This window comes from Clavispora lusitaniae (assembly GCF_014636115.1).
Source record: "Clavispora lusitaniae strain FDAARGOS_655 chromosome Unknown tig00000078_pilon, whole genome shotgun sequence".
Classification (NCBI taxonomy): domain Eukaryota; kingdom Fungi; phylum Ascomycota; class Pichiomycetes; order Serinales; family Metschnikowiaceae; genus Clavispora; species Clavispora lusitaniae.
Genome location: NW_027093977.1, coordinates 19,574 through 30,859, shown reverse-complemented (window position 1 = coordinate 30,859; position 11,286 = coordinate 19,574). Strand labels below are relative to the sequence as shown.

At 45.7% G+C, this 11,286-nt stretch overlaps 5 protein-coding genes across 5 annotated transcripts; 2 read left to right on the top strand and 3 right to left on the bottom strand. All coding sequences in view use genetic code 12, as the record gives it.

Moving 5' to 3' along the window:
- Nucleotides 1–9: 9 nt before the first annotated feature.
- Nucleotides 10–1,752, bottom strand: GAP4 (Gap4p; the record flags this gene model as incomplete). The annotated part of the gene is made up of 1 exon (XM_002616800.2): nucleotides 10–1,752. The coding sequence occupies one exon, from the start codon at nucleotides 1,750–1,752 to the stop codon at nucleotides 10–12; it is 1,743 nt and encodes a 580-aa protein (XP_002616846.2).
- Nucleotides 1,753–3,621: 1,869 nt separating this feature from the next.
- Nucleotides 3,622–5,317, bottom strand: ZCF23 (Zcf23p; the record flags this gene model as incomplete). The annotated part of the gene is made up of 2 exons (XM_002616802.2): nucleotides 3,622–5,110; nucleotides 5,253–5,317. 2 exons carry the CDS (start codon nucleotides 5,315–5,317, stop codon nucleotides 3,622–3,624), a joined length of 1,554 nt encoding a protein of 517 aa, XP_002616848.2.
- Nucleotides 5,318–5,964: 647 nt separating this feature from the next.
- On the top strand, nucleotides 5,965–7,323 carry IPT1 (inositolphosphotransferase; the record flags this gene model as incomplete). The annotated part of the gene is made up of 1 exon (XM_002616803.2): nucleotides 5,965–7,323. One exon carries the CDS (start codon nucleotides 5,965–5,967, stop codon nucleotides 7,321–7,323), a length of 1,359 nt encoding a protein of 452 aa, XP_002616849.2.
- Nucleotides 7,324–7,953: 630 nt separating this feature from the next.
- On the top strand, nucleotides 7,954–9,423 carry FOB63_002155 (uncharacterized protein; the record flags this gene model as incomplete). Its single annotated transcript, XM_002616804.2, has 1 exon — nucleotides 7,954–9,423. The coding sequence occupies one exon, from the start codon at nucleotides 7,954–7,956 to the stop codon at nucleotides 9,421–9,423; it is 1,470 nt and encodes a 489-aa protein (XP_002616850.2).
- Nucleotides 9,424–9,518: 95 nt separating this feature from the next.
- ECM38 (Ecm38p) lies at nucleotides 9,519–11,243 on the bottom strand (the record flags this gene model as incomplete). The annotated part of the gene is made up of 1 exon (XM_002616805.2): nucleotides 9,519–11,243. The coding sequence occupies one exon, from the start codon at nucleotides 11,241–11,243 to the stop codon at nucleotides 9,519–9,521; it is 1,725 nt and encodes a 574-aa protein (XP_002616851.2).
- Between the last annotated feature and the right edge of the window lie 43 nt (nucleotides 11,244–11,286).

Sequence of the window (11,286 nt, the reverse complement as noted above, 5' to 3'; positions counted from 1 at the left end):
GAAATACCGTTAACACCAGAAACGGTAGATACGGTAGTACAATGGCAGAGATTTTAAGAATGCCCTTTGCTCTGCAATCTCTTGTTTCAATGTCTCGACATCCATCTCTCTTCTGCCGGTGTCAAGGTCAATGTCCTTCAAATCAACCATCCAAGTACCCAAAGTCTTGGAAGTGATTTTGTATTGAAGCCACAACACAATTGTCAAAGGCAACGAAAGACAGTTTTGCCAAAATGTAGTGACATCAGCAGACTCCCCAATTGGAAAGATGGACACCCACACTTCACCGACCACAATCAAACACAAGATGATCATTCCCGAGAAAGAACCCCATATTCCGAGTGGAGAGACAAAAAGAACCTCATCGAGAGATCTTCCTTGTGCAGCTAAAGCCCATCTGTATCTGATGTGAGTGAAACAGATTGCGGCCCATGTGAAAAAGGCCGCCAATGAACAAATGGAAAAGAACCATGTGAAAACCGTACCCTGGTGCTCTTGGTCAGCAGCCAAAAAGCCCAACAAGCCGAAAGCATTGGTAATCATGATCGCCACAAGTGGTCTTCCGGCTCTGTCAACATAACCAACACACTTGGGGAGCAAGCCTTGAACAGCCAAAGAAGCCAAAGATCTCGAGCAACCGTAAACAGAGGAGTTTCCGACAGAAACAACAGCCACTAAAATGACTGCATTCATTATATCTGGGAGAACCTTAATGCCACCATTGTTAATGGCAATAACGAATGGAGAAGACGTGATATCTTCACTGGAGGATCCAGAAAGTAATCTATCGTCTGTGTATGGAACCAAACAGCCAATAACAATTGCTGTGACAATGTAGAAAAGGGTAATTCTCCAGAAAACCTGCTTCGTAGCCTTGGGCAAAGATTTTCTTGGGTTTGCAGTTTCGGACGCAGCCAAAGCAACAAGCTCAACACCACCGAACGAGAAGGCGGCAGAGATGAAACAAGAGCATACACCTTTGAAACCGTGGTTGAAAGCTCCCGGATGGTGCCAGTATTTTCCTCCCACATATCCTCCGTCTCCTACACCGCAGATGATGCAGATGGAAACAATGGTGAAGCCCACCACAGCCAAGACTTTGATGATTGAGAGAACAAACTCCACCTCACCATAACCCTTAACACCAAACATGTTGATGGTAACAATAATGACGTAGAAAATAGCCACCCATACCAGCGGATTTATGGAATCATTCCAATAGGAAACAGTGAGTGAGCAAGCGACCAATTCGGAAGGGAATGAGATTAACCAAGACAAAGAATATAACAAGCCCAAAGTGTAACCCCAAGATGGGTCAACGAAACGAGAAAAGAAGGCGTTGAAAGAACCGGAAACAGGATATTGCACAGACAATTCACCCAATGCCATAACCACACAAAACAACGAGTAACCAACTAACGCATAAGAAATGAGCACACCAGCCGGGCCTCCAAGGTACAAAGCGTAACCGGATCCGATGAAAAGACCCGTTCCGATAGAACCTCCGATGGCGATCATTTGCAAATGTCTCGACTTCAATCTTCTGGCCAAAGGGTGTCTAGCGGTTGCGTAGATAGACTTTTCCATTGGGGTCATGTTGGAAGTGTCGACACCATCGTCTTCCAATTGAATCGGTTTGAACGAATCAATCAACCTGGAGAAAAACGTTCCTTCCTCTGCATCTGAGGATGCCAGTGAGTATGATACATGATCAGACAGTACCGAGTTGGCACTGGTGTTTTTTTCCATCATAGCTCGGGAATAGAAAACTCAGCAAAGCAAGAAGACAGAAGTGCTTGAGATAAGGAGCGAGAACGGACGAAAATGAAACAAACCAAATAAAAAAAAAAAAAAAAAAAAAAAAAAAATACTGTGTATCCATGCACGTCATATTGAATGGACAGGACGGTGCCGATGCCCATCGTCCGGTATGCGTCTGTCGAGCCAATTTTCTTGACAACGCTTCTTTCTTTGGTTATTGTGCGACAACGCAGAATTGAATCTCTATAGCTTGTTCCCGTTCGCCTGTATTATTTACCTGACACGAAAGAGACATGAACGGGGCCATTCTGTGTAGGCGGGTAAACAACTGCGCTTTATCATTCTTTTTTTCCTTTTTCTCGCGTGCGCCGTGCGGCTCTACCCTGCACTTACAAATTGACTCTGGAAGGCGCCACAGTTGTGAAGTCCACAGTTTGGTGGGGATAGAATGTAGCTCACTTCTTCTGCTTAATTATATGCATACGGTGTGCCAATAACAGGCCGGCCGGTACAGCATTTCTCTTGAAACAGCTTGATCTGGAGAGTGTTTATCTGCAGTCCCTAATATGCGCCCCTCCATTTTGAGAATCTCTATTGTTCCGGGTACAGGGCAAAAAAAACTTTTCCCTCTCCCTTCAGATCATTGTACGTTGTTTTCCTCATAAATAACCATAGCGGTTTCTAATTTGTAATTGAGTTCCTGCTCCTGCGTCTCATCAAATGCTCTCCTCTACACAGCTTTCTGTGCCAATACTGTTATGCGGCCTGCATGCCCAGTTTCTCCGTCTACATTTGCCGTTTGCGACTTATGTATATTACATCCAGTGTACATACTTTATTTAGGAGGTGCATTCCGTAGGTGGGTGCATGATCTTGACCTTCTCGTAGGTCTTGTCAGCCTTGACGTAGATCTTTTTGAATGAGGAGTCATTGTAGTAGTTGCGGGCCATGTACATGGCGCCGCAGGCGTACAAGCCACCGCCGATCATCAATGCAGTTCTAGGCGTAATCATTGTGAATATATAGGATTTGTTTTCTGAGAAGGTTGAGAGGTGTTAGAGAGTACTGGCGAACTGGAGCAGTGCTCCAAGTTTCTGTATTTATATGCCCCGTTGGAGACTGGCCAAGGGTTCGAGCAAAATCACCCCACCAAAAGTAACTCCACTGTTGCAGAGTGCGCCGCGCAGCGCAGCGAAAACGCCTTTGCTACTGCAAAGAATTTTCTTTGGCGAAAAAAACGGACCCCAGGTGTGTCTCTGCCTCTATAGCAATAGTCAAGTTAGTTTTTAAAACATCCGCCTCCAACTTGGTGTATGGCACCTGTTGAAGTGGTTGGTGCGTTGTGTGCAGTACATGTGATCAGGCGAAAATTAGAGTAGTCGCGCCATTTTCTGAGGTGGAACAGACGAAATGGCCCAAAAGGGAATGCCCCAGAAATAAGCCTTCCAAATGACAAATTATGATTCGACAACTGGCTCGCGTTCCACCTGATTGATATCTTGCGGGTGGGGGAGAAACAGAATCACCAGATTTTCTGCGTACCGAAAGGGAAGCACCGTAGATAAGACCTATACGCGGGCCATCATGCGCATTGGGAATGCGGCGAATGGGGAATACTCGAAACGAGCAAACTTACGCGACGACAACAATTAGTCTTGCAGGATGAATGTGGAGAAATGGACGTTGAATATTTGAAAGCTGCGTTGATCGCGCTCATGCGTTGCTTTCGTATGGACAAATGTCCGAATAAATAATAGTTTAGGGATAATGCCGGAGCTCGAGAAAGGTCCAATGTTTGCTTGTGAAGGGAAATGGTTAGTAGACACGACACTGATTGAGATTGTTTTGAGTCCCATATCGTCAGTAAGTACGAAAGCCATCTGGCGTCGGGAGCACAGGAAGAAACTGGCCCACCACCATCATCGGGAGATCAAACAAGTCTCGCTTGACAGTCCAAACGCTGCAAAACTCGATGTAATCTGAATCCATGGAAGTGTTGGTTTCAATGCCTTCACTTGGCCGCTTTATGAGCTTGCACCTCGTGACTATAGTCAGATGCAAATTTCCTACGGCCACAGATTCAAACAAGCGGAAATATTCCACTATGGATTCGTCATCATACATCAACTCCAAGATAAACGTCCGTTTTGAAAGGATCGTGCTGATGTTCAAACCGAGAAGAGCTACCAAATCATTGGACATGGACACTATCTCGCCTGTACGGCGCCATATTATTGTAGGCGAAGCGTTGAGCCGAGAGAGGTTCTCGTAGTCCAAGAGACATCGCTGGAAGGACATTTCCAAAAACTGAAAGTCAAACGGCCGGAAAAGGGCTTTATGTGTACTGATAAACGTGGGCCGGTACGATGCAATGAGCCGGAGAATCATGAGCAAGTTTTCCCGTTTTTTTGCTTTTTCGCTGTCCGACAAGCTTTTGCCAGTGAACGAGAACCGCTGACGCAAGAAGGATGTCAACGAGTGGTAGGACAGCGGGTAATCAAAGTCAATCACTTTGTTGGCATAAATGTCTTGCACATTCTGGTAGATGTGATGCGACACAAGTGGTGAAACATATTGTGCCTTGTCCAAGGAGCTGAAGTCAAAGTTGTTGAATTCAGGCGACTTGGGACGTTCGTCGCTTTGGCCCAAGGAAATAAACGGCCGCGAAGGATTCTCCGCATACATCATGGGAACGTCCAAAGACGGCGACGATGGTTTGGAGATGAGGTCTCCCAACATCATGTATTCTTGGTTGAGAAAGTTTGAGTTGAAGTTGCTTGCTGGTGTGGACATAGGAGAGTCCTGGAGACTCTCGTGGATACTGGACCGTTCAAAAACACCGTCGAGGTACGCAATCTGGGGATCTGGTGGGTTTCCCATCTCCAGGCCATTTTCGCCAGTGGCTCTTCCAGATTCGCTCGACGACTCGCCCAGAACAGCTGGAACCTCCGTAGTGGACATGTATTTGGCACGCTTCCGCACCACGTCCCGGCATTCGTGAGCAAGATTGCGTTTGATACAATTTTGACAAGGCCTAGAATGAGAACACTGGAGATGCTTGGAATGGCAAAAAACACAAGCTCGCAGCGTTGGACGGCGGGCTTTCTTTTCTTGCGGCGTGAGGCGTTTTGTCATGGAGCTGGAGAAGGAAAGTGGGTGTTTTCCTTTCGCTTCGCTTTTGTGGGGGTGGAGGAGTGCACTGTAAGAGTTTGGCGTAGTTGGAATCTGGGGTACCCCGGGGGATGTAGGAAAAATACCGCGCGACAGCAATGAGGTGCCCGGAGCTCTTGTCGTTCCGGGAATCTCCGGAAATCCGGAAATCGAATAGACATTAACACAGGTGGGGTTTCTCTATGGATCTTGCAACCTCTTCAAGCCATCACTTGTACGGGCTACTCAATGAGATTTCTGCGCTTTTGTCCTATCTCGGTGTTGCTATTGTTTAATATCTACAACGAGCGAAGAAAAGACTATGGTGTATAGTGTTACACCCATATTTTGTCTCAAAATCCTCGTGAGTACGATCGCCATATTCAATGGATTCCCTCTTGATCATGATTGCCATACCAGCGATTTTCCTGCCTTATCTCTATTCCAATCTCCTTGCTTCATCCACAACCACTGTACCTAATATGCCGTCTGGATTCTCGCACGAGCTTCGATTGACATCGTGTGAGATATGTACTGGTTTTTGCCTGTGTGTAAAATCGGGGCTGAGCCTAACAACTTTCTTGCATTTTCTTGAACGGCAAGAACTGCACTGCAAAATCTCCGGACGTCAATCTATCTGTTCCTTGCTTGAAAGCTTGGCGAGATAAGTGTTGTTCTGAAAAAGGTAATAAGAATGCGTTGACATCTGTCGCACGAGCCTAAAAGGAAGGGTCACGAGGGTGCTAAACCTCGTTCACCTCCACTTCCTCTGAAGCAAAAACTATGCCTTTGGCCTTGCTCTACTATCAAGAAAGAGTCCAAACTTGCCTTTTTTTCCCCAAAATCGTACTTCTAACTGTATACTTTCCAGCTTGATGGAAACCTTTCCGCTCTTATACAGGAGCGAAGTAGACACATTCCTTTGTCTCGTCCTAGTGGAGCCGATTTCAGTTTCTTTTTCCTCAGTGAATTTTTTTTTTTTTTTTGTTTTTTTTTTTACCCCCATCATTTCTCCTCCGTCTTAGCTACACCGCAATCAGCGGCCAACGCAAGATGTTTCCTGCTCCCAGCCGTTTGGTAGTTCTCTTGTTGGCGCCTTTGTTTTTTCTTTACCATCTCTTATCACGCATCTTTTGGTCAGGGCTAAACGCACGCAATGTCTTCACATTACCGCTCAACTTCGCCATCAACTTTTCTCCTGTTTTCATCTGGTTGTTGATCTTCAAAAATGCCGGTCTCATTCCGAAGTCCATCCGACCCACCATCCATGTTGCTTTGGCGTATCGCGTGGATCGCTTCATGTTCAGCATTTCCGAATCACCTATCGGCTGCTTGCTCACCATCTTTTTAAGTGTCGGAACTGCTTATCTCATTTACTTGAGGTGGTACCGTGGCGAGTCTTCGTATCAGAAGTTATCGTCCACGCTGTCGGCATCTTCACTTTCCGACGATTTGGAGTTATCTTCCTTCGATCAAGATCTTGAAGATTTACCTAAATCCTCTCGTGTCCAGAACGTGGCACCCGGAAGCTTCCAGGATCATCCACGCCTCGGAAACTTGGAGTTTTTCCGGCCCATGTCATCTGGAGACGTTTCTGCCAATGCCTCTGCCATCAACAAGAAGATTTCGAACCATCTTCGCTCATCCCACAACTACCGACCATACAACTGTTGGCTCTGGGCACCTCCGGCACTTTTGGCCTTGTCATGGGTTATCTTAAATGTCGACCACTTTTTTGCCACGCCATTATCCACAGCAAAAGACATTGTGTCGTGGTTCTCCTACGTTATTGGGCATTTCTGTGTTCCTCTCTTCACGGCCATCTGGCTCTACGTTTTCCATGCTCCAGGAGCCCTCCGACTTTTTTCGATTGCCTTGGGTGCTCAGAACATTGCTGGAGTGCTCACCCACTTGGTTTTCCCTAATGCCCCACCTTGGTTTATCGAGTTGAACGGTGAGCATGGCCATGCCGATTACGATACCCCCGGATATGCTGCGGGACTTATCCGGGCACCTTTTGGCACCGGTACCCATATGGTGACCAAGGGATTCCATGCATCTCCAATCGTTTTTGGTGCGTTGCCTTCGTTGCATTCTGCCATGGCTGTCATGTGCTTCTTCTTTGTGTGCTACTATTCCCGTTGGACCATTTCCAAGCTTGCATTGTTCTCTTTTGTCGCCATCCAGTGGTGGGCCACGATCTACTTGAATCACCATTGGAGACTTGATTTATACGCGGGACTATTGTACTCAATTGTTCTGTTCACTGTCGTTTACAGATGGCTTATGAGCAAAGTTGACGAGAAGTTTATTGAAGCACGCCTTAATTACGATTTCGAAAATGGATCCACCATGGGAATGAGAGTCTTCCGGAATACCAACTTGCAAAACTTTTTTGATCCCTTGTCTTAGAACTTGGATCTTGTATGAACTGCTTCATGATATGCTGCTCAAATCTGCATTACTCTCCCAAAATGGGCACATGCCTTACTGACGTTTCGTTAGCATGTCCCACAATTTTGTCTAGGCTTGACCTGTGCCTTATTTTTACGCCTTCTTGTACCTAGACACACAGATTATACTCCATAGGGTAGCTACGGGTTGGGCTATATTTTCAACAATAGTACGTTATTATGTGTACCCTTAATTTTGTATATTTTTTCAGTTTTGCTATGAGCCTCTGTCGCGACTGAAGTCGGGGTAAAGTCAGTGTGTACTGCATGTACTTCTCGTATTCCCCGATACGGTAATAACAGCATCGCACTGGCTTCCAGATGAGGAAAAAGGCTATCGAGTTGTCAAGCTAAAACCGATTGCTTCACCGAAGCCTTTACATTGTACAAGTTTAATGTAGTTATGAGATCCGGGAGGACCCCTTTCCGAGAAAATTATAAAAGGCCCTGCCCACGCAAATCTGAAAACTGTACTTGGTTCAAGTTTACAAGCGATACTTACATTCTATTTTGCACCCAAATTTATAACAGCCCCACTGAACTTTACGGGATCTCTAAATTCTAAATACCATACACAAAAAGCATCCAGATGAAGTTTTCCACTTTAGTTGTGGGTTTTGTTCTGCTACTTTCTGTCACCTCGGCTTTGCCAGTGGATATCCCAGTTTCCAATCAGTTGCAACCTCGAAGTGATGAACTTCAAGACCTAGTCTTGCACTCTCAGGAAAAAAGAGATATCTTACCACTTACTGTACTTTTCAGAACTTTGAATACCACCGGTACAGGTGTTTCCTTGGTGAAAACGGCCATCTCCATTCCATTTACGCAACAGCAAATCATCAAGTTCGTGGGTAGTTTGATTGAAACCAAGAATTTGACGTCGTTGTTGGAGGCCGCAGACCAGTCTGGATTGGCTCTCGACCTTGTTGTTATGGTCTTGACTCATTATGAAGTGATTCCTGGTGTGACTAACATTGTTAACGCGTACAAGGGAGGAAACTCTACTAGTTCTGGGGGCTCGAGCAATGGAATCTTAGGTGGTCTTCTTTCTGGACTTAGCTCATCAAATGACTCAGATCTGGGCTCTGGCACAAGTTCGGGCTCATTAGGCGCTTTGGGAAACCTTTTGGGTGGTGATTCTAGTTCTGCATCTGATTCTGGTTCTCCAACAGGAGCTGCTTCCAGCCCAGCAAATAGCTTGGAAGGGTCATTGGGCAATCTTCTTGGAGGCCTTGGTTTGGCTCTGGCTTCTTCTTTAGAACCTGTGGCCACTTCAGCTACTACTGCCCCTTCGAATGGAAATCCGGCGGCTTCTGCTCCTGCAAACCCAGCGGTAGAATCTTTGGCTGCTGCTTCCCCTGCTTCCGCTCCTGCTGTTGCTGGTTCTGGTAATGTCAACACTGCTCCAGCCCAAGCCAACACAGAAACAGCAGCTAATCCAGCTCAAGCTACGCCTGCTGCCACTACAGCTGCAACCAACAATAATGGTGGTAGTTCGGGTTCCGGTGGTCTTTTGGGGGGTCTTTTAAATGGAGTTGGTAGTCTCTTGAATGGAATTGCAAAGAGAGAAGACCTCAGCCAAGAAGAGAAAATCGAAATGTTGAACACTCTCATTGAACGCCGGGAACTTGATCTCGGCAATATTATCCAAAATCTTGAGACCAGAGAGTTTAATTCTGAGGAAGAGGCCGCTCTTGCCAAACGGGATGTGTTTGACACCGTTTATCTGCAAATTATTAGAATCATTGGTTCTAACAGCAACATCCTCGAGATTGCAGAGTCATTGGAAAAATCGGGGCTTGCAATCAGTGTAATTTACAGTGCACTCACAGATAAAAGCTTTCAAAATTTCGATGTCAACTTGATCAAATATCTTGTTGAGAAAAAGCTTATAACACTTTCGTCTTTATTCACTGCCATTACCCAGTCGGGTCTTTTATTCCATTTAATCGGTGATATTGTTGGAAACACTTCCTACGTTCGTCTCGTTATCAATTTCGTCTTTGCCATCTTGAATGGCAAAATTAACATTCTTGGGTTGATCAGAGCCTTCTTTTAGTTCTACTTTTTCATAGATTGGGTTTTGTGTAAGAAAAATGAAAAGCACCTGTTTTTACCTTAATATTATGTAGGACCTGATGCCAAAGCGAAAGTTCACAACTGAGGGACGGCAGCTCCATCGCCTCTTTGGTCAGATCCGCCTGACCACACAATTTGCTCATTTGTAGAGTTGTTCAAGATACACTGCCCCCTTCCAAAGATGGATCTATCGTATCCAGATACAATTTTCACAACGTGGCCCTTATCAGCAAGGGCTTCGGCAACATCAGGGCTGATACCATCCTCTAAATTTACAAGCGTTGCAGGCGTTGAAATTGGTCCCGAGGAGCCGAACCCGCGGTCTAGATGTCTGTACTCCTCGTTGGGTTCCAAACAAAATCTAGGAGCATCTAGAGCTTCTTGTGGATTGAAGCCAAACACAGTCATATTCAACATGATCTGAACATGTGCTTGTGGTTGTTGCCATCCTCCCATACATGCAACAGACGCGAATAGTTCTCTATTTTCTGTTTCAGTGATAAGAGAAGGTATAATGGTGTGAAAGGGTCGTTTACCACCTTCCAAGCAGTTGACAGCGTTTTCTGTCAAGTTAAAGTTAGCTCCGCGGCTCTGTAAAGCAAACCCGCAACCTTCAGGGATAATACCACTTCCAAAGGAAGAAAATACTGAATTAATGAAGGAGCAAGCATTCCCATCCTTATCTGCGACAGAAAAATAGACTGTGTCACATTTGAACATTGGATTTGGCACTTCGTCGATGTGTTCACGAGTCAAAATTCTTTGCGATTGAAGGAGCTTACAGCGCTGGGATAAGTACTCAGTACTCAAGGCTCTTTCGACATCTATCTTATGGAAGTCAGTGTCGGCCACCAAGTGCTCGGAGTCGTAGAACGCAAGTTTGAGTGCTTCTATGAGTATGTTCAAGTATTCCGTTGAGTTATGCCCTAAATCCCTTAGGTCAATGTTCTCGCGCTTGATAAATTCCTTGATGTAGCCCAATGCTAGTAAAGCAACAATTCCCTGGCCATTAGGGGGAATTTCCCAAAGGGTTTTTCCTTCAAAGTCCATACAGATAGGATCCACGATTTTTGAAGTATGATTCGCCAAATCCTCCATCTCGAGGAACCCGCCCCGCAGCTGGATCTCGCTCACTATCTTATCGGCAACCTCACCTTCATAAAATCCACGCTTTCCGTACTGAGCAATCAAACGGAAAATCCGAGCCAAGGGGACATTCCTGAATACTTGTCCAGCCTCACAAAAAGATCCATCTTCATTCACGAACATATTCGCATTATCACCGCTCTGCTTCACCAACTTTTCCAGAGCTTCTCGCCACAAATGCGCTGAAATATCTGAAACAGGAAACCCTTCTTCTGCCAACTCGATAGCTGGTTGAAGAATGTCTGCAATATTCACATTTCCAGAGCCCCAGAGCTCAATTGCATCTAACCAGCCTGCCACTGCACCAGGAACTGTCACTGCATGTACACTCTCATACGGAATTCTGGCGCCTGTGGGAATATCCTTTCTGACTCGATCAATGGACGTATACTGAGGAGATTTCCCACATCCATTGAGCCCATGCACTTTCTTTGTGTCTTTTTCATAAAACAACACAAAACAGTCTCCGCCTATGCCAGTTGATGGAGGTTCTGTGACACAAAGGGCTGCCGAAACCGCTACAGCCGCATCCACACAATTCCCACCTTTCTCCAAAACTCGAATTCCTGCAGCATTGGCAAGTGGTTGTGAAGACGCGACTAAACCTTTGGTAGAATGGACTACCGACCTTCTCGATCTGAAGCGATCAAACATAAGAATGAAAGGTACTTGAGGTGCGGAATTAGATAGTCCTTAT